Source organism: Chionomys nivalis, chromosome 7, assembly GCF_950005125.1.
Source record: "Chionomys nivalis chromosome 7, mChiNiv1.1, whole genome shotgun sequence".
Classification (NCBI taxonomy): Eukaryota; Metazoa; Chordata; class Mammalia; order Rodentia; family Cricetidae; genus Chionomys; species Chionomys nivalis.
The window spans coordinates 49,257,785-49,280,467 of record NC_080092.1 but is presented as its reverse complement, the minus strand read 5'-3'; the positions used below and the strand labels follow the sequence as shown (position 1 = coordinate 49,280,467).

General features: G+C 44.2%; 1 protein-coding gene across 1 annotated transcript in view; it reads left to right on the top strand.

Moving 5' to 3' along the window:
• Glp2r (glucagon like peptide 2 receptor) overlaps positions 1 to 22,683 on the top strand; it is a 55,028-nt gene that overhangs the window by 11,646 nt on the left and 20,699 nt on the right. The window contains exons 4-9 of the mRNA XM_057776791.1: positions 386 to 507; positions 10,003 to 10,109; positions 10,866 to 11,019; positions 13,123 to 13,282; positions 14,430 to 14,490; positions 15,327 to 15,396. Of these exons, the coding sequence (XP_057632774.1) occupies positions 386 to 507; positions 10,003 to 10,109; positions 10,866 to 11,019; positions 13,123 to 13,282; positions 14,430 to 14,490; positions 15,327 to 15,396 (674 nt within the window). The remainder of the gene's footprint in view (positions 1 to 385; positions 508 to 10,002; positions 10,110 to 10,865; positions 11,020 to 13,122; positions 13,283 to 14,429; positions 14,491 to 15,326; positions 15,397 to 22,683) is intronic.

The window sequence follows — 22,683 nt, the reverse complement described above, 5'->3', positions numbered from 1 at the left end:
ACCAATGGCTTTGTCTTCTTCCTTGCGCCACCTGTTGGACAGTAGGGAGAGATGCACAGGGGCTCAGGTCAGCATCTCCCAGTAGACTGTACCTTTCAGGGTTATAGTATCTCTGAGTCACAGGGGCCTTCTAGCTTCAGAGACATGTGTAAACACTACGGACATTAGAGGATCATGGTTAGTTACAAAATCTAGACCCTTCCGTGTTTTTCTTTCCATCCCAAATAAACAGTGGGGATGCTAATGAGCCCCCAGATCGAAAACCGAAAATCCCTTTCCCCTGGGATTTTCCACAGCTTTTTAGCCAAGGGTGAGGACCTTCCAGTGAGCTCAGGGAATGGGCTGTGTGTTTTGACCTTTCCTCTAGAGCCTTGTTTACTTTCAGAGAGCCCAAGAAGGGCCTACAGACACTGCTTGGCTCAGGGGACTTGGCAGACGCGAGAGAACGCCACAACTATTTGGCAGGATGACTCAGAATGCTCAGGGAACTACAGCTTCAAACAAAAGGTGAGTTTACCGGTTTGCTGAGAAAGCACGGGAGCTTGGTGCAGCCCAGGGGAGCCAGCTTTGGGGGACATACATGGGACCTCCCACCAGCTCGTCTGCTCCAGATTCCACTGGGAAAGGGCTGCAACTCCCATGGCAGCCACGGAATTTATTCTTCTGTGAGATGAAACATGAAATCTTCTAGAAGCATCCCAGCTTCTGCACCTGCCGTGTCTGGAACAGCTTCCCCAAACAACCCAGCATTCACGTCTCAATTCAGTTGTCTCTTACCAAGCGAGATGGCCCATGGCCCTATTCAGAGCAGCTCAGAGGCCACTTCTACCTCAACCCTCATTGAATTCCCCTATTGCACCTGCCTCTCTTTGATAGTCTCTTGCTTGCTTAGTCCTTATCTAGCCCTGTCTCTAAAAACCACATCCAGTGACAGCTGGGGGCTTGTGTGCCCAGAAGGAAGCAGCACAGCATAAGGTTCTGGGGCCAGACTTGGTCCTGTATCCAGATCCTTCCTTTGCTGCCTGTGAGCTTGCACGTTTATTTCACGCTCGGTGCCTCCGCTTCCTTTGTCATCCCTTGGGGATCATATTTGCTGCATGGGATCATCTGGAGGCTTTGGGCAGTCAAGAGCCTTGAATTTCATACAAAAGTCCTGGTGTGTAGTTAGCAAGCTCTAAGAAGGAGTTCTGCTCTATCTCCAGGATCCAGAATCCAGGGGATGAACTGCTCAGCTCCTCGTTCCCAAGCTCAGCAAATGCAGAATAAACGGACAGGTCTCTCTGCAGACTTCCTCCCAACATTTTATCCTTCTGTCCCTTTCTTCCATCTCGTCTCCTTGACAGGGTCCCACTTGGAAGCCTAGTGGGCTCCAAACTGGTGGTCTTGATGCCTCTGCCTCCTGCGTGCTGCAAACAGAGGTGTGTGTGGCAATGCTCGCTTCTATTTTTCATCTGAGGTAGGACAGGAAGGCAGGTCTTGGGGCCATGAGAAGGAGGAAAAGAATTCACTTTCTCTGGAATTTGGAGGAAGCTTTTGCCAACAGCAGGAGCAATAATTCCAGCACAACTAATAGCCCTTTATTCCTGCTAGCCAGGAACCTGTCATTTTCTAAAAATTTCACCAGAAGCCCCATGTACAGGGAATGAACAGGTATTAAACTCCTTCTGTAACTCTAGAAGCCTCTGATTTTATTTGATCAGATTATAATTCCAGGAAAGGTATCTCTGGGGCCATCTCCTGTATTGCTGATCAAAAGACCAGGGGAGGATAGAAGGATTCTTCACATCTTTTGAGGTGCAGCTTGAGAGTCACCAGAAGGGTGTAGCTAGCTAAGTCCACTGAGTGCTTATCTTGAGAGCCAGTGCCCACTCTCGGGTGTCTTCATCCAGGTGCCCCGCTGTGTCAACCCTTGTGCTGTGTTAAAATGGCTCTAATAAAACCAGCAACTCTGCTCCACTGAGCCGGCTAGCCTCGGAATTCCTCTCATCATCAAAACCCCACACCCTGATTTGGGGCTAGTTGAATTCCTAGAAGCTTTGGGGGAACTCCTTAAGCTGGTGAGAGTCACAGTGTGGAGCTGTGTCGTCTCTGCACCCTGGCGCTAACCCTTCCAGGACTGAATTGTGTGGCTCCCTTGGGAGCATGCCTTCTCTACTTTCTCATTGGGCTCCCAATCGCTCCCGAAAGCCACTCCTTTGTCCAAATCCTGCTCCCTGTGTTCAAGGTCAAGCGTAAAGGGGAAGTACAGGAGAGGGGAGGAGATGTTGGGGAATGTATAGGGCATGTCTTTTTCTCCCCCTTTCATTCATGCCATACATAGTAACGAAGCACCTAGTCCATGCCTGTAGCAGACACCAATAATCGACCAGATGCAGTTACTGATTTTAAGGCTCTTGGAGTCTCGTGGGGCATATAGACAGTGTGATTAGCTGCTGGGACAAAAGTATAGGATGCTCAGAGCCACAGTAAAGGGGCACTGATGCAGTCTCGGGGCAAGGAAGGTTGCCCAGGTTGAGACAGGGTGAGGAGGAACTGGCCGTGGGAAAGAGAAAACGAGAATGGCCTTGACAGAGGGAAAAGCACACACTCAGGGTCAAAGAGTGCGCAGACCTCCACTTCTTGGGAGAGATGGGGAACCCTAAGGAAAGTCACTCTTGCGGCATTGCCCTTGAGCTTGCTGGTCACTGCCTGGGATACCTTCCCCAGCTCCCATGTGGCTGGCTGCCCATCATGGTTCACCCCACACCTCCTTAAGAGGTGACTTGGAGTGTTTCCGTGTGGAGAGGAAGAGGACACACAGGGGTCTGGAGACCTCTAGAGAGGTGAAAAGGCAGAGTCGGCCTGCACTGTCGAGAAGATTCACGGTGTTGCAGACTGCAGTACAGAGGGTCAACACTTAGAACCAGCCTTGATGGGATCTCTGTGAAGACTTGAGAGTGGCTGGACCAGCAGGGCTGGAGAAAGGAGAGGGAGATGAGCCAGGAGCCTTATCTTCTGTTCTGAGTTGGTAGAATTCTATGTTCCCTATCCAATTTTACCGTGTGACAGGCCTCACCTCTTAAAGGGACTGAAGTGACACGTGAGGTTTATCTCAAGACTACCTGGCTTATGCCATGATGCATACTTTGAATGAAGCCTAGAACAGCTATTTCTTATCTTCTTTCTTGGTATTGTAAACTGAGAACAAACAAACTGTCACCATTGTATCAGATACCACTCCCAAGCCCCAGGAAAATGGAGTGCAAGATAGTTTTATACATAGTAGACACTTAATATAGGAAGACTTCATGAATTCTGAGTCAGTGGGTCTGTAGTGGGGTCTAGGTCTCAACACCGAAGCTAGGTTTCCCCAGGTAACTCTTGTATGCAGTTAGATTCACTGGCAGATGTAAATCTTGCTTTGGTCTGCTTGGCAACATCCCCAAGTCAGTGAGTAGAGAGACAGGAAACAGAGCTTTCGTTCTCAAAACATGAACACAAAAGAAGTGTATACCTGTGATCGCAGCCCCTGGAAGGTCTTGAGTGCTGAAGCTGCTCTCACCGGGCTAGACAGCAAGACCCCATCTCAAAAACAATATTCCCCTGCAGAGAGACGGGGTGGGGAAGAAGGGTACCGCTTCCTTCCTTCTTCAAGTAATATTTCCAAGAATTCGAATACTTAAAAACAAAAAGCTTCTGGCCATGTTTACCTGTGTTTCACAGAGTAAGTTGAAATTATTCCCAAAAAAGGGCAGTGTTAGTAAATCTTTGCCCTTCAGAGTTTTGGCAAGCAAACTATGTTATGTTCCGCTAACAACATGCTGGGGACCCTTATGTATGTTAAGTGCATCTCTTGGCTCCGTGTGCAGTAACCATGCACAAGCACGAACACTGTGTTCAGAGTCCTCTTGTATGGATTTCTATTTGTAGTACGGGGGTCGGTTTTTACCTCACCTTGTTTCAGACTGTTTTCTTTACACTTCCATAGGGTGCTTTCTGTTTGAAAAGACAGAATGTAATTATTATACATGGATCATTTATAAAATCACATAGGACATAATCTTCAGCACTTTTATATTTATTTGTATGTGTGTGTTATGCACACCATGGCACACATTTGTGTGGTGATCAGAGGACAATTTGCAGAAGTCAGTTCTTTGCTTCCCTTGTGTGGGTTCCTGAGATGAGACAGACTTGGAGGCAAGTGCCTTTACCTGGGAGGCCATCTTCCTGGCCCTAGGGTGCACCTGTCATATATAGTTCTGATGGTTAAGCCTGGTTGTCACTTGACTGGATTGCGATCTCTTAGGAGGTTAGTCGGGCAGACCTCTAGGATGTATGTGAGGATGTCAGGACGGACTAACCAAAGGAGGAAGGCACTCCCTGAGTTCAGGCTCTGCCATCCCGTAGCTTGGGAGTCCAGCTAGGATAAAAATGGGGATGAAGGGGAAGAGGAGAGAGCTAGCCAGTGTAGGATTTGCTCTCTTAGCTCCCCAGCTGTCGTGATGTGAGCTGCCCCACCCACTCATATCCTCTCCACCAGGAGTCAAGCCCTTTCTCCTTCCAAGTGTTTATCATAGACATTGTCACAACAACAAAACTCTGACACAAGAATGTTTTATTGTAGCAATACATTTACATTATTAATATAATTTAACACTTGAAAAGCTAATTGTAACCTCCTGGCATTTTACCTTGAAATATTCAATCATATACAATTGTTAAAAAAAAATAATAAAATATCTATTACCTAGATTCCGATGTATTCACATTTGGTTGTAACTACTCTCACTATCTTTATGAAATGCTGGAAAATGCCTCTCAGACACTATGAGCTTTCACCTCTAACTATCAGATACCACCTCATATTGAGGGACTTATTTCACACGGATATGCTGCTGTGATTCCAACCATGTAAAACTGACATTGACAAACAAGATTGACAGGAACTCCGGTGACAGCCTGGAGTATGTAGCAGAAAAACAAAGACCCTGTCTCAAACAAAGTGAAAGGCAGCACCCAACCTTGTCTTCTGACCTTCACACTCATGCCAGGGATTCTCCCATCTCCTATCTCCCTGTAGGGTGCTGAGATTACCAAAACCTGCATTGCTCCTCCAGCTTCTGTGTGGATCTGGGGATTTGAACCCAGGTCCTCACATCGTACTTGCAAGGCAAGCACTTTTACCTGCTGAGCCATCTCCCAGGCTCATTGATATTTTAAAAACTGAGTTCTTTCTTCGCATAAATATGTGTACACACACATGCACAGATGAACACATACAATCAAGACTTCATGTTAAGAACTGTGATTTATGTTTAACAACTAGAAATTTTACTTATCTTCTTTTAATTTGTACGTATGTTTCTTTATTCTTTCAGTGAAATCTTCTTTATGATGTCATATTTATTCATTTTTTCTGTGTTAGTTTCAAAATTTACATAGTCATGCTGTTATTGGCACTGCAAGCTAACTGGCAAATCCTAGGGTTTCTCTGTCAACCTTTTCTTCCCCTAGGCTGTATCCTAAGCCGAGAGCACTGTTTCAGCTAAGCATTTTCTCTCTGTGCTCATCTGATTAACTGGATGTATGGCTTAGTTTGGTTGCTTTTGTTAGTGTTTGTCTGTTTCACTCTTTCCCCTTTGATTTTGTCTTTTAATGGCTTAGGTATTGGCAGGATTTGAAAGCTAAAACTGTATAAAATGTTGTTTCATTTTCATCACTGTTTCCTTTACACCGACTCTGATTGACAGTCACTTTTATTTCTGGTCCTCTCTCTCCCTCTCTCCCTCCCTCCCTCCCTCCCTCCCTTCCTTCCTCTCCAATGTAAGGTCTAGTCTAGGCTAGCTTCAAAATCATGGTGACCCTCAGCCTCTCAAGTTCTACCATGCCCAGTTCTTTTGTTAATTGGATTATGTTTTGTGTTTCTTTTTACAAAACTAAGCAAACATGTAACTGATACTCCTCATTTTTCTTTCATAGAAAGTAGTAATTTTTTCCTTAATAACATATCCAACAAATTCTGTATCAGTTCCTAGAAATATAAGTATGTAATATAGTATAATTGTATAATATATATATATATATATATATTATAGCTACATGTATCTACCACACTTTGTTTAGCACTAACTTTGGGCATTTAGGCTAGATTCAATCTTTTATTATCCCAAAGGCCACTGTGAATAACTTTGTACATCCATGTTGGTTCAGACTTGTGGCAGTATCTTCTTTAAAGCTCTTAGAAATGAGATCCCTGGCCTCATGTACACTACGCTGTCAGTGATGGTCAATTTCCCTGCACAGGAGTGAGGTCATTTCATTCTTCCTTCAGCAATGCATGAGGGTGCGTTTCCATGTTGGTGCACATTACAAGTGACATTTTATAAGCATGCAAGTGACTGAAGAGTCGCCTTTTGGTACCAAGTTTGAGCCGAAGAGCAGGTGTTTCAGACCCTTCAGGAATTAGCTGGAACACGGTAGTGACCTAAATGACACTCTGTAGCATGTGCTATTGGTGCCCTGCCCGTATCAATTTAGCACGGAAACCCTAACTTCTCACCACCTCCCCATCTTTGCTGGGTCTCTGGTAAAATACAGGGCAGAATCACCAGGGACCCCATGTTCTCAGGGGAGGCCCTTAGAGGATGACTACACAATAACCTGCCCCTCTGGTCTTGATATGCTACTCTGAGGCCTCCAGAGTAACCCCGGGGAGCTGTCCCGTTGTGGCAACTGGCTCGATGCTGCACCCTTCGTGTGTTCTAGCTGGTTCCTCATCCCCCACCCAGTGGATGGCTTTTACTTTCCCAGCAGACTGATTGCATTCTGATCCTTGTCTCAGGACCTGTGTTTTAGAGGTACACCGAAAGTGAGCGGTTGCCCGAGGCACTCCTGCAAGTATCAAACACATGCCTCCATTTTTAGAAATAATCTAGGGATAAGTAACTCTGTTATTTGATAGAATTGTCAGTTTAATATCCCCACTAACACGAGTGATGCTAAGATGATCCGGTAAAGTCTCCACGTGCTGTCAGAGTCCTCAGTGTTGAGAAAGGACAGAGCTCTTTGTAGAAACCCATGTAGGAAAGCAGGTGAATGGAAACAAGGGATCAGTGAGCCATGTGACTGCAGGCTGAGGACAGGGGTCAGTAGGGGAGGTCCAGGCTTAAGGACCTGAGTGCAGATTCCCAGCAGTACATGAAAGAATAAGTTTGAGCCAGGCATGGTGGCGCACACCTTTAACCTCATCACTCTGGAGGCAGAGGCAGGCAATCTCTATAAGTTCAAGGCCCATGTGGTCTATATAGTGAGTTCCCAGGTCAGCCAGTGAAACTCCATCTTTAAAAAAATGAGTTTGAGGATATATACCTATAATGGCAGTACTGAGGGGGCAAAGACAGGATATTTAGTTGTTGCTGTTTGTTTTGTTTTTGCTGTGTTTTGTTATTGACTTATTCGTCAGCCAGCCTAGCCAATTGGGTAGCTGTAGCCTCTGTGAGAGATCAACCTTGCTTCAGAAAGTAAGTTAGAGAGTGTTTGAGGAAGATGTTCAACATCAGCATCAGGCCTCCCCAGGTGCTGGGGAGTGCACTTTAGTTCACATAACACATACACATGTGCACACACACATGAACACACACATATGCACATACACAGAATAAAATAAGAATAGTAATAACAATAATAATAGTGATGTAATTGAGACCCTAAGTGCTGTAATAAAGCAGAGAGGCATTTACAGAAGACTTTAAAGAAACTATGTGTATATTTGTGGGTCTGTATGCACATGAATTCAGGTGCCCATGGAAGCTGGAGGCATCAGATCTCCCTTGCCCCGGAGCCGAAGTTACAGGTGGTTCTGAGCCACCTGATGTGGGTGCTGGGAATTGAACTCAGATTCTTTAACAAGAGCAATCTGCTCTCTTAACCACTGAGCCATCTTTCCAGCCCCAAGGACTTCTTGTAAGGAGCCAGTCTTAGAAGGGAAATCACAAGAGCATCTGGAGGCCTCACAGGTCCATGGAAAATAATTCTGGATAAAGATGTAATTGGGGTTATTTTTAAAGCTCAAAAGATTTGCATCTAGATTACCACTGTAAGAAAGAATAAAGGAAAACCCGTAAGACAGGAAGGAAAACATCTCATGTGAATAGTTTGATTCACACAAAGGAATAAAGATCACTATAAATAGCAAAAGACAATTTCCTTATCACATTTCAAAAGAGAGTACTAGTTAAAGCAAAAGCAATAAGGTTCAGTAGCCTATGGGATGCGCTGTAGTAAATGGATGGATGGCAGTGATAGCAAAATGGTCAGGATGGAGGATGAGCCATACAATGCAAAGTTTTTAAATTATGCATCAAATCATAAAAAATTATTTCATGGTAGACAATAATTTAAAAATGTTTACCATAATTTCAAAGCCGCCACTGAAGATTGAAAGAAGGCATACTAAATCACAGAAAGAGAAAGAGTAGAGGCACAGTCAATTCAAAATAAGACAGAAACAGAAGAAAAGAGGGTAAAGAAAATATGAGACAAAAAAAAGACCAATGGATTTAAACCCAGCCAGATAAATAACGGCATTAAATATAAATGATCTAAACATCCCTAGCAGGTAGATTTCAGTTTGTGTTAAGAAAATGCAAAAGTCTGCAATATACCATCTCTAAGACAATAACTTCAAATACAAATCTTTAAAAATTTAAAAGATTTAAAAAAATACATTGTTGTCTTAGTTACTTTGTTATTGCTGTCCTAAAACACTATAACCAAGGCAGCTTACCAAAGAGAATGTTTAGTTCAGGGCTCAAGATTTCAGAGGGTTAGAGTTTGTGATGGCAGGGCAAAGACCTAGCAGCAGGAACAGCTGAGAGCTCATGTCCTCATTTACAAACCTTGGGAGAAAGAGAAAGAGGCTGGGGATGGCCTGGGTCATCTGAAACCTTAAAGCGCACCCCAGAGACATCCCTCTTGCAACAAGGCCAATTTCCTAATCCTTCTCAAATAGTTCCACCAACTGGCCCAAGAACTCAAACATGGGAGCCTATGAGGACCATTCTCTTTCAAGCCATCACAGCTGAAAACAAATACTAATTAGAAGGAAGGGGGATTGCTATATTAATATCAGACAAAGCAGATTTCAGAGCAGTGAATATCACGAGGATATAGAGTAACATTCCAACTGGTGTGGTGACACACATCCAACACTTGGGAGATAAAGGCAAGTGGGTCTCTGTGAGTTCAAGGCCAACATGGTCTACATAATGAGACTCTGCCTCTAAATAAACAAATAAATATCATAGTAGTGAAGAGGTAAATTCACCAGGAAAATAAATACGCTAACAACAACAATAACAATAATATCAACAACATGTTAACAGGTTCTCAAAGCTCATGAGGCAAAACCTGATTCAATTTCAAAGAAAAGGAGATAAAAAAAATACTACAAATTCTGTAAAAATTCCCAGACTATTGACTCAACCTATGAGACAACTGTCACACAGATATCTCCAGACCTGTCAAAGACAAAACATTCTTTATGAACACAGACAAAGTTTTGACCAAATCCAACCAAAAAATATTCTGAAAGAAAGAAGTGTCATGATCAAGTTCAATGTTAAGTTGACTTAACATCTAAGAACTAACAAAATTTATCTATTAACAAACTACAAAAGGTCCTCACTCCAATCGACCATGGCATCTTGTGTCTAGGGTTCAGTTCCTTCCGATATAGTGAGTCCTGGTGAATGAGTCCTGGGCTGTGAGTCCAGCCATGGCATGAGACTTGGGGAGGCTCTTACCCATGGGGGCTTTGTGGCCTCTGAAGTGTGCCAAGGCAGTTTGGGCTGCCTATTTGGGTATCGACAGAGTTGAGAAGGAAAGGTCTAACAGCACGCTTGTGGCTCAGACTGTGTCTCAGTTCGTGCCTGGCCCCTGGGTGACTCTGGCGTGGAGCTGAGGTGAAGGTGGGGTTACAGACTGCATCCCGGTGGTCATGTCTGCTCTTCCCGTGTCCAGGTGGAGCACTATGCCTTGCTGTCCACCTTGCAGCTGATGTACACCGTGGGCTACTCCCTCTCTCTCATCTCGCTCTTGCTGGCTCTTACACTCTTCCTGTGTCTTCGGTGAGTAGAACCACATGTGGTCAGATATGTGTCCTGTGATTTGCTCAGGGGCCAGCACTGGGAGACAATAGAAGACTCTGCTGGGTGAAGTCGTGGATCTTCAGAGCTGAAAGCCCGAGATTCTTGAATGCATCCATTCCTTTTTTAGATGAGAGGACAGAGAGGACAGAATGTTCCAGTGAGGGATATTAAGTCCTTACCGGTGGGAAAGGCAGTTGAATACACAGACAGAACTTGAAGTGGGACCCTGGACTCTAAATTCCTGATCACACCCATTGCCATTACAACCCAGACAAACCACAGTCCCCCTAGCCTAGGACCATTATTTGCACACAAGACCCCCTTTCCCCCCAGAAAACTCATGGTAGTCTTAGGGTTTGAATGAGGCCTGTGGATTCCTGCCAACTGCCAGCCATTCTAACTCCCCTCCTCATCTGATTCAAGATCAATTCTAGTTCGAGAAGGTTACTGTTAGCTGTCCTCCTTTACAAGTGAGTCAACTAAAATACGGAAAAATGTAGAAATATGGAAAGGCCATGTCTGCATGGTCTGGCATGGCAAGCATGTTATCTAGGGAACAACTTAGTGGTCCCATTTCACAGATGGGAAGGGTAAGGCACAGAGAAGTAGGAGCACCTAGACCAGCAGCCTGTATATGCACCTCTGTCTCTAGTGACAGATGCCCAAGCGACAGGTCAGGTGTGCCCTTTCAGCCACTCTTTCTGGAGGGAAGACACCTGGTGTTCTTTCGTGCAGAAAACTGCACTGCACACGCAATTACATCCACATGAACTTGTTTGCTTCGTTCATCCTGAGAGCGCTGGCCGTCCTGGTGAAAGACATTGTCTTCTACAACTCTTACTCCAAGAGGCCTAACAGTGAGAGCGGATGGATGTCATATCTGTCAGAGGTAATCCCCTCCCACCTGATGGGCAGAGCTGGTGGGTGGGTGGGTGAGGGGGCGTGGATTGGTGAAGGAGACAGAGATAAGAGAATCTTAAAGCCTTTCTGATAGAGAGGCACTGTCTGACTTAAAAAAGAACCTCCCAAGAGTGGGCCGGGTAAGCGGATCCAGAGGCCCATGGGCTCACTGTAGGTGACCCCTGAACCGCAAACCAAAGCCCAGATCAATCTTTTGTCGAGACGGTCTTTCGCTGCGCAATCCAGACTGATCCTCCTGCCTCATGAGTGCTAGAATTATAGGTGGGTGCCACCTTGCCCCTGCATCAGTGGGCTTTAAGTCACAGGGCATGGGGAGAAGGCTTAGTGGGTAAGGCGTTTGCTCTGCAAGCGTGACAACTGGAAGAAGCTGGCTAGCGAGGCTTAGCCAAATCGCCAAGCTCTAGGTCCAAGTGAGAGTCTCCGCTTCACTATATACAATCAATGAAGATAGCTAGTGTCAGCCTCTCACTTCCACTTTCACACACACGCACACGTGTGACCCCTTACACACGCATGAATCCACTCACGGGAAATGCACATACACATATACACATACACATGTTATAGAGTTATAGATTGATCATGAGTCTTATTACATTTATTTTTTTATGTGTGCAGTAGTGCATGCGGGGTCAGAGCAGAGGTGATTCAGGAGTTGATTCTCTCTCCCACCATGTGGGGTCCAGGTGGAACTCGGGTGCCAGGATTGGGGGCAAGCACCTTTACCTGCTGAGCCAACTCACTGGGCCCTTAATCATGAATCTCACATTCAAAATTTCTATTTTTTCTCATATCTGTGTATACTTCATGTAACCTTTTGAGTTTCTTGGCATAATATTGCCCATGAACTTCTCTGTAGCTTTTCTTCAAGTCTGTGGGGTCCATAATTGTGTTTTCATTTTCAGTATTGATTATTTATATCTTTGCTGTTTTACTTTTACACCTTGATGCTTGTTGCCAGGAGTTTCTCAGTTTTATTGGACTTTCCCAAGAACAAGCTCTTGGCATTATTGAGCCCTTTCGGTTTATATTCTCATTTGCATCCATTTCGACTTTCATTACTTCTGTGTCTGCAATTTCTTTGGGTTGAATCTGCCATTAATTTTTGCTAGCTTTTCACACACAAACTTATGGTAACCGATCTTCAACTCATCTCTTTTTAATAATTCCACTTAAGGGTAGAAGTTTCATTCCAGGCTTGTTATTAGTTGCATAGTACAAAGTTTGGCACACTGTATTTTTTAACATTAAGGTCATCAAGAAACACTTCTCATTCATTGTTGCACCTAAGGACTCCATGCGATGATGTCAAGGCATGCGAGTATTTATTTAGCTATTGTGGTTCCTAGCCAGCTGAACTGAGGTTAGAGACCAGACCCTCCCATGCTTTCGTTTAGGCTGTTGTTGATGCTAAACTCTCTCTCTGATTTTGTATCCCTCCATCCCTCTCTCCCCTCCTTTCTTTCTTCCTTTTATTTCATTTAATTTTTATGCATATGTGTATACGCCATGTGCATGAAGAAGCCCAAAGAAGCCAGAAAAGGGCATTAGATCCACTGGGGCTGGAGTTACACACAGTTGTGAACTGCTGGTCCAGGTCCTCTGGAAGAGCAATGAGTGCTCTTAGCCACTGAGCCATCTCTCCTGCCCTTTGCTTTTTTATTTTTCTTTAAAAGTCTATATGTGGTGTTTTCTTTGCAGAAGTGAAGTCCTAGTTTCCCTAGAAACCACATCAACAAGACACTCACACCTGTAATCCCAGCCTTTAAGAAATAGAAGGCAGGAGGATCAAAAGTTCAAGGTTAATCTTGACTACGTAACGAGTTCAAGCCTGACCTGGGATGCATAAGACCCAGTCTCTAAACAAAAATGAAAACAAAAACAATGCCTAGAATGTCAAGGAAGAGGTTGATCTTTAAGCTCCATGAAGCCTTCCTGCCAGCCTCTCTGAGGTCGTCAGCAAGGGCTCAGAAAAGAGGGTAGGACAGGCCCGAGCATGTGTGTACTTGGGGAGACCATGCTCATCAGGTGTTGACAATCCCAGGACTCACCCCGGTTCTGCCCCTTGCAGGTGTCTGCCTCCTGCCGCTCCGTCCAGGTCCTCCTGCACTACTTCGTGGGTGCCAACCACTTGTGGCTGCTGGTGGAAGGGCTTTACCTCCACGCTCTGCTGGAGCCCACAGTGCTTCCTGAAAGGCGGCTGTGGCCCAGATACCTGGTGGTGGGCTGGGGTGAGTGACGTGACTCCCCTTCTCTCCCAGGGACCCATCAGAACATGGGAGCCTGATGGAGCCTTTGGTTGGAATCCCAACTAGAGGATGACAACTGGAGCAGATAATTTCTCAATGATAAGGGTCTCCGAAGAAAATGTGTTTGTGTGTGTGTACACGCATGTGCGTATGCATATGTATGCATGTGCAAGCACAGACCTGTATACCCAATGCACACATGCAAAAGTGAAAAGATCTTTGGTACAACTAGCTGAAATCCTTCTTACTCTCTTTGCAATTGTGTTAGACTGTTCACAATGCCATAACAAAATATCTGTGTGGTTGAGCAGCGGACACTGGCTTCTCCTGTTTCTGGAGGTTGGGAATCCAATGTGCTTGCTTTCTGGTGAGGGCCCTCTTCCTGGTGTGCACAAAACTGCCCTCATGGCCATCCCATAAGAGAAAGAGAGAGAGAGAGAGAGAGAGAGAGAGAGAGAGAGAGAGAGAGAGAGAATATGACACCTCCAGTCTCTTTTCATACGGACATCAATCCCGTTGTGAGGACCCCGACTCATAACACCTTCTACACCCAGTTACCCCACATTCCCCATTATCAAATACCCCATAGTGGTGTCAGGTCTTCAATCCAGGAATTTTGGGATGACACATCCATCGGTCTGTGACATTAAATCTTTTTAAAAACAAAAGTTATTATTATTAATTTTTATTTGTTTTTATTGTCATACCATTTTCTCTGTTCCCCTTCCTTCATCCCCTCTCCCTTTATTATTATTAATCTTAAAAGTATGATCAGGGTATTCTGATCTGGAACTCGGTTTCCATAGCCTTTGGTCAATTAGATGCTACAGAATTCAGAGGAAGTAAATGGACCCATGGTATTCCTTATGAAAAATTTGACTGAAGTTCATGGATTTACTCCAAATCACTTTGTGGCAAGTGGCAAGCCCTTTCTCCCCAAGGTACAGCTTCTCTGACAGTAGAGCCATGGTTGGTCTTGGGCTACCCTTAGCCTCACCAGTTCTTACAATATGATTCTGTATTTGGTTTTTAACCCTTTGGACCTGTTGTGCTGGACCCCATGAGGCTGGTAGGGAGCAGGCGGTATTAGACAAGCAACTCTTAACTACCCTCTCTGCTTTCTACACAGCCTTCCCCATGCTGTTTGTTATTCCCTGGGGTTTCACCCGTGCACATCTGGAGAACACAGGGTATGTAATCCACCTGGTGCCAGTCTTCTATGAACCAACAATTCCCGGATATGCCCAAATATAGGACATGACATCAATTTCCCAAAGAGACTATCCAATTTCTCCTATGTTGTCCTTCTAGAAAGTAACAGGAGTGTAGAGAAGTAGTCAAAGGTCTTGTAATAGCCTATTAGTCATACATATAAATTATCAAAGATACTGTCTGGACCAGCTATGGTGCTTGGTGTGTAAAGACAGAAGAACAGAGTAGTTTCTATAGCTTTGTTCATATGAGAGAAAGCAGCAATTTGGATGTACATTGATGGAAGAATCACTGTGCATAACAAGGCACAGCTACATTGTGAAATACAAATCGAAGACTATAACACACAAGAAACACAAGTTAGAGTCTCCTAACTTACAGGAACCGAATCTCAGCAAGTCTTTCAAGCTTGTTCCTAAATTCTATGTATTGTGTCATCGATTTTTCCCTTCAAATAATCATCATCCAGCCTTCATATTTACATAAGGACATACACATATATTTCTAAGTGTGTAAGTGATATGTGAAAAAGGAAAACAAACTATGGGGTAAAGTAACAAGGGTCTGGAGCCGTGAGCTTTCGTTTGCATGCACATGGGGGCAAGCGTGGGAGGGTCTGTGCAGTACACTCCTGATGCAGAAGAGTTATTTCATGGTAGGAAGTCAGGAGTTCTCTTTTGCCCTCATCCCTCCTCTTAAGAGACGGACTGGTAGACAGTTCATCTTGAAGGTAGGCAAGCATCCTTCTTCCATAGGGCATGAAACTTGGACCGTCATTCTCGCCTCATGTCTCTTCTCCTCATCTTGTCCACAGGTGCTGGACATCAAATGCAAACAAGAAAATCTGGTGGATTATCCGAGGACCCATGCTGCTTTGTGTGACAGTAAGGACCACCCCATCCATCTCTTTCTTTTCTGGGCTCCGCAGCTTCAGGGAGCATCCCTCTACCCTTGCCTCCTTTCTAACACCTCAGATCTCTGGTCCATGAAAGGAGGACTATGAAGTGTGAGCAGTTCCTGCTGGGTGAGAAATTAAAAACTTCTAGTTCAGGACCTAAATTCAGGGTAATTCTGTAAGTCCCCATCTCTCTAAATTTGGGGTAACACTGTAAGCCTCCATCTCTCTAAATTTGGGATAACACTGTAAGCCTCCATCTCTCTGGATCTTTAAATGGGGACCTGAAGCCAGCTCTTTAATCCTGCACTGAAATGACCGGGTTATAGGAACTTATCGAATTCAAGGGCACTTCTTAAACTTTCCCACTTGTGATCTCTTCTTTCCAAAGTGAGTTTTTGGAAATCCCCCCAAAACATCTATGGACAGTGAATTTAAAAGAAATCTGCTTTAAAAGAATTCTTTGGCATACACAAGATTTGACAAGTTGATCAAAGCAAGTTGGCACATTAATGAGATCAATTTGTTTGTTTATTTTTACATAAAGAGTTCAGTCTTGGCTCAACATTTGATACTGCATTTTTTAAAATGTTTTTCAGAGTTGCAAGACATCTTGTTTTTTTGTAATTGTTACTGTTGAGAATGTCACTTCATATAAATATGTAGTTCAAAATGGCAGAAGCACGTTTAGGGACATTTTAGAAATGGTTAAAAATTATTCCCAATACCAAGCTGAAATTTCACATATCAAGTGTAAAATCAAAATTGAAATTACCAGCTCAAACAGCAATTTTCAGAAAGGTTTATCTTTTAAAGACTTTTAATTAGTGTGTGTGTGTGTGTGTGTGTGTGTGTGTGTGTGTAAGTGCAGGTGCCCTTGGAGCTAGAAGAAGGGATCAGATCCCCTGGAGCTGGAGTTACAGGCATTGAGCCACCTGATGGGGGTGTTGGGGTTTGTACCTGGGTCCTCTGGAAGAGGGCAAACACTCTTAACTTCTGAGTCACCTCTCTATCCCTCAAACAATACTTAAAAAAAAAACCTCAGACATTCTAACTAATCAATCCAAAAATAAATTAACAGAATACTTACAATGTTATAGAAGGATGGTAGGGAAAAGTGAAGTCTTTCGCTCTTCTGTGATTAAATCATTATGTTTAAGAGAAGAAAACTTTGTACGTAGAGTAAAAACACTTCAATTTGTAAGACACAAGTCGTGAACCTAAGCTGAGGTGTCTCAGGCAGTGTTCACTGGCCTGTGCAGTGGAAGGTGCTTGTGATGTCTTCAGAACCAAAGTTGCACCAAGTTTCAGGATGCAACATGAGCAAATGCTGCCAGAAACACATGGGACGCGTGCATTTAATTTTGAACTAAGTTTTGATTGCTTCATGTTTTGGAATCTTTTACTTTGTGACCTCCTACATTCAGTGATGTGACCCCATAAAACTTGTGACCCACAGTTTAGGAATTGGGGTTTAGACGATGATGTGTGGGGACGAACTTTGTTAAAGAAGCTGGAGGGGAGGTGCAGGGGTCTAACAACTGAGGAGTGACATGTTCCACTGAGGGGTGGGTAGAAGGTCTCCCTGCTCTGTCTGAGTGAACCTTGGATATCTAGCTCTGTGTTCCATGTCATTGCCAAGGGGTTGCTGGGTGGTCTGGTCTTTGATGTAGATAGCAAAGGATCTTGAAAGGGGAAAAAAATACAGTTTTGTAGAAAATTGTTGGTGTTTATCAACAACTCAAGAAGTTCCTTGCTTGAACCTCGCTGTGACCTAGAGGGAAAATGTGCATAGAAATGGTAGGAACACTGAGGATATGCCCACCCCATTGCTAGTGGTGTGCTGACTGTTGGGTATCTCCCCTCTGTCATTGGACACCTGACTGAGAGGGGATGTTCAAGCTGATGCTGACCACACATGTCCGAGCCCTCACCTCTCCAGCCATCCAGTTTCCCACTATCCTGTCCTCTGGGATCCCATGGGGATCCCAGCACCCACCTTCTTGCCCAGGCACCAGCACCACTGCCTGGGAACGTTTACTGAGGACCTCCAACCAATGCCAACTCTTAAGTGCTTTGAGTGTATGAACTCAGTTAATCTTATCCATGAGCCTACAATGTTGAAACGCTATTATATTTATGTTTCGGTAAGGACACTGAGAAGCTGAGATGTTATTTGCCTCAATAACTTTGCAGACCAAGTTAAGTTAGATGACCAAGTAACAATTCCACTTACTGCTTCTCAAAACATATTTCATCTGAGCCTGTGCCCATGATACTTAAGACTCTTTCAGACATTAGTCTGTAGTCTCAGACACACTGGGTCTCAGTTGCTTTCCCCAACATCTTATTTGCTGGGGATCCAGGGTCCATCTTTCAGGTCTTGGGTCAGGCGCCAGTTTCTCTATGCCACTGTAGCAGGACACTCACCTTGCAACCTTCTGGCTTCCATACTTCCTGGCTTCTGTTCCAACTCTAATACATTTCAAGTCTGCTTAAGTCTACTCGCTGCCACTGTAAACCACATTTTGTTATTCGTCCCAGCAACCAGCTTTCATATATGGTGGCCCCTTCATAAACACATTTAGTAGATGATTGGAATCCACCCTCCACACCCTGGGAAGTGCTTGCTAACCAGGCAGAATAAACCAGAAGTTACTCCGGTTATGATTGGCTTCATATTGGCCTTAGGTCTTGGGCTCCTCATCTTTCTATCCATTCTTCTCTTCCTCTTGTTCTCTCTATCCAGTAAGTGACTCCATAACCAGACACTCAAGCTACACTTTTCAGAGTCTTCACAGATTCTGTCTTCTTTCTTCCTGGAATATCCACTCAGACTTCAAGTTGGCATTATTCCTCGAAGTTCCTTCCAACACATCTTGGTTCCACATTTACTGCATTCACTCAACCCTCATGTGGAGTCCTCTGCAAATGCCTCTTAATTGAGTCTCTTCTTTTATCCCTGGCAATCAAGCCTCCATACTGTAACCAGAGTGATTACTTTGGAGAAAAATCCAATTACATCTTTCTTCTTCCCACAACTCTTCAGTGAATCAACCTAGCACTCAAGGTTAGCCTATTATAACTCTACTATGATAAGTGTTGCTAGTCCCTGAGTGTTTGACCACAACACCCTGTGTTTCACCTATAGGGAGAAACCTAAGGTTCTCCTTCCACATTGGGACGTTTTCTTCCTTTACATGACCATCTCATGGCCCATATTTCTCCTTGGAAGTTAATACTTCACTGATCTTTCTGTTCCATCCATCAGTAGATGTCATCAGATATGCCTGAAAAGGAGCATTTCTAGAGAGGTCTCAGGGAAGATGCAGTTGAACCACTACTGCCTGTGTCCACAGCTATTTGACCAAGAGGTTGACCTTGAATAGAAACTGGAGGGATGTTTCTTTGCTAAAGGGAAGACCATAGTTTTCACGGTTGGCCATATGACCACATATTGCCATTCTCCACTAACTGAATAGCCATAACCCCACTCTAAAAGAGGATTCATAGCAACATGGAAAGAACCTTGGGTCCCTGAATGACTGCATGGAACATAGATCCTCACAAACCACTAAGCTGTGACATAAGCAAAAGGAAAATACTGTGCTAAGGAAAAAAAAATCCCTTGACTTCCACGTATATTCTATTTAAGCTGCAATTCTAAAACAGTGATCCTCAACCTTCCTAATGCTGCAACCCCTTAATACAGTTCCTCACATTGTGGTGACCCCACACACACCATAAAATTATTTTTATTACTACTTCATAACTATAATTTTGATACTGCTACAAATCATAATGTAAACATCTGATATACAAATGGTCTTAGGCAACCCCTGTAAAAGGGTTGGTTTGACCCCCAAAGGGGTCATGACCCGTAGGTTGAGAACAACTGTTCTAAAACAATAAAAAGAAAAAACATATCCATCAAAATGGAGCTGACAGTCCTCGTTATTTAAGATTCCAGGGCCCTTAAAAATTTTCCCTCATGCTTGTCATGCTTGTTCCGGAGCTCAGATTTCTGGAGCAAGGTGCAGACCTGAGGAGGAGTCTGCTGGGGTGATGGAAAGAATACTGGGAACAAGGAAACATCCTAGGCTCCAGATCCTAGGCATCACTGCGTCCCTACTTTGTCTGTATTTGCTGATCAACATCTGGCTTGATGAATGATGTTATTCTGGACACACAGGTATCTCAGCTGACTTCATCTGCTGCTCTTAGAGTTGGGATTTTTGCGTTTCAGAAATGCCCGTACTGTGACAGGCTGGGAAACCCAGATGCTCTTTGAGACTTTCACTAGAAAAAGAAACGGGAGAATTCCCACCTTTTTCTTTATAAATCTTCTCTTAAAACGGTGCTGCTCAAATTAGCCTCAAGCCCTTGACTGTTCTGCGGGAGTTGAGTCATCCTGGATCGGGGTGTGTTCTTACATCTTAGTCACCAGCACCTGTTAGCAAAATTTTAAAGCAAGGACAGCCTCGTGAACTAATTGCTTTGAGAAAGGTCATTTGGTCATTACCTTGCTCCCTACAGCTAACAGCCTGACCAGATTAAACACCTGGTTGGGTGAGTTGTCCAGCCAATCAGGGGAAAGAACTATGTGCTGAATTTACAACCCCGTGAAGACCAAGCAGCATTTCCTCTCATTGGCTCCTCCGACAGGTTTGAGTGTGACAGCTCTGAGGAAATGGGTAGAGTTACTCTCAGTTTCCCCTTGTCCATCTTTATGCCCCCTGTCTCACCAGGCTCTAGGGATCCTATAGCTACAGGTCCCTGAGATAGCATTTCACTCCTACACTGTCGCCTGCTGCAGAGCTGACATGGGACTCTCCCTGCCTGCCCTGCCCCACCACTGTCACTAAAACCCTCTTCCAGTCCTAAAACATGGAGTAGCATTGCTGCTTTTGCATGTCCTTTGTCTACTCCTGTTCTAAGCCTCCACTTCCTCTCACAGACAAGCCGCAAGGTGCGTTGCAGTCTGGTTTTGGGGTCTCTTCTCTGTGACACAGCACTATTAGGGAGCTCCTTGTTGCTAAATTCTATCTTACTCCTGTTTACCTTTGCTGCATCCCAGCTTCTGCTTTTTGTGGTGAAAACTGGTGTATTGGTTCCTTTTTGATCACTGTAATAAAATACAAAATTGTCCATCATGGCAGGAACATGGCAATAGGCAGGAAAAGCAGGAAAATGAAACTGTCTGACCACGGTTCAGCCATAGTTGGACAACAGAAAGAAACAACAGGAAGATGGGAGGGACTGTAAACCCTCAGAGCCCTAGTGATGTACTTCCTGTAGCAAGGCTCCATATCCTAAAAGTCCCATAACCTTCCCAAACAGTGCCATCAACTGGGGACCAAGTGTGTGTATGGAGGGGGTGGGGGCATTTCTCATTCAACCCACGACCCTAGGCGTTTGCCGAAGGCTTCAATGCTATGGAAAATGAATTATTTGGAGGAAAGGAAGGAGGCCTTCATCTGTCTTCTCTTGGCCATTCCTTACTTTCTACAGAGTGTGTGCATCTCAGAAGGACCTCTGGGGAAGGGATGCTTTGACTTAAAGGAGAAACCTTAGAAGTCTAATCACTTTTGTCCCTAAGCAAGCCAAAAGAGCCGGGACTTGGCAGACGGAAGAGATTGCTGGTGTGTGAAGCAGGTCCCAGAACACTTGTCATGTTAGAAATCACCGCTGCTAACTGCAGGCCCACATCTGTGCCAAACACATGTTTACCAAGAAGGTAACATCTGCAAAGGCAACTGTAGCGTCTAAGCCCTGGAAGAAAGTTTTATATATTTGAGGTTCCCAGTGCTCCCTATCTGGTCACAGATTCCCAGGGGAGTGTTCCCTGGCTGGTCACAGATTCCCAGGGGAGTTAGTTTCATTCTTGAAAACATTTCACTTTATCACCTTCTCTGATGGCACACAAATGAAGAACGCACCATCCAAATGTGGCTGCGGACTCTAGACCTCTGGAAACCTGGAGGAGCCCAGGCTCCATGGTAACTGGGGATGGCGATCCACTAGGGGTGTGGGAGGCGCTTTCTTCCTGCAGCCATTGGTTGATGCCCATTTTCTCTTGTCTGGTCTCTGGGAGACACAGAGAAGAGCAGATCCTCAGGCCTCTCATTTCCTAGGAGACTGGCCGACTGCAGTTCCCTGGCTGAGAGATTTGTCTTCCTCGGTAAGCTTACTTTGTCAGCCACAGGCCAGTGTTCTACAAGTTACTAGGGCAAGTGCACAGTGTTTTCCCGTTGTGATGAGAAGCAGATAGCCCATTAAAAGTAATAAATTACTTCGTTATGTTTCATTTGAATTTTCAAATTTTTCTGCTATTAAATATCCTTTGGCTGGGAACAGCCTTTGTTCCTGTTGGTTTATATTTTAGAAACTCTAGGTTTTTTTTTTTGCTTGTTTGTTTGTTTGTTTAGCACAGAGCATTGGGTCCAGTGAAGCACATGCAAGCTATCTATATTGCATTCTTCAGCAAGCGTTTCAGTCTGTAGGATTTTCCTTCTGCGTAGGAACATCTGTATTGTGCTAGATCAATGTTTGTGCAGGATAAAGAAAAGTTATAACATAAACAAAGATGAAACTACAACCAACAAAAACAGCACCAAGCAAGAAATACATACTAAATGCCCAGGGCATAGGTAATTGGCAAGTTACAGAGATTATTCCAATAGCTGTCCTATCCTGGAAAGTCTAAATCTTGTACCTCACATGCCCAGGCTAAGATATGGGAGGATAGTAACTGTAACTATCTAATCTTTAACCATCTAAAGAGAAGGGAATTACTATTACCTGAGTAAGCAAGAAGTATAAGCAAGCGACCTCCAAAAGATGAAAGAAATGAAACAGCTGACTGCTTGGACAGCCACACAATTTTTCTCTGTGATGTTGGGGCAGCCAACTTTGGCTATAGGCCTATAGTATCTGACAAACCATTTTCAGAAGCAGGAAAATTTGGAAGACTGCCTGTTTTACTCTGACTTGGCAAGGTTCAGCAGTCATTTTCCTTTGTATCCTGCTCATTCTGATTGGACAGCATACTTATGGTCAGAAGTCAAGGCAAGGACAATTCTTTGCCCAATAGGCTAATTTTGCCAAGAGAAAACAAGCTCTATTTGGAGTATCTTCATATACCTATCATTCTCTCGAGAGTAGATTGGTGCTATGAGGAGCAGTCATGTCTCACATCTACAGAATTCTAAGTTATTAAAACATTTTCTGCCATATTCTGTAGGTCTTTGATGTGCTTGAAGGTTACCTATCTATA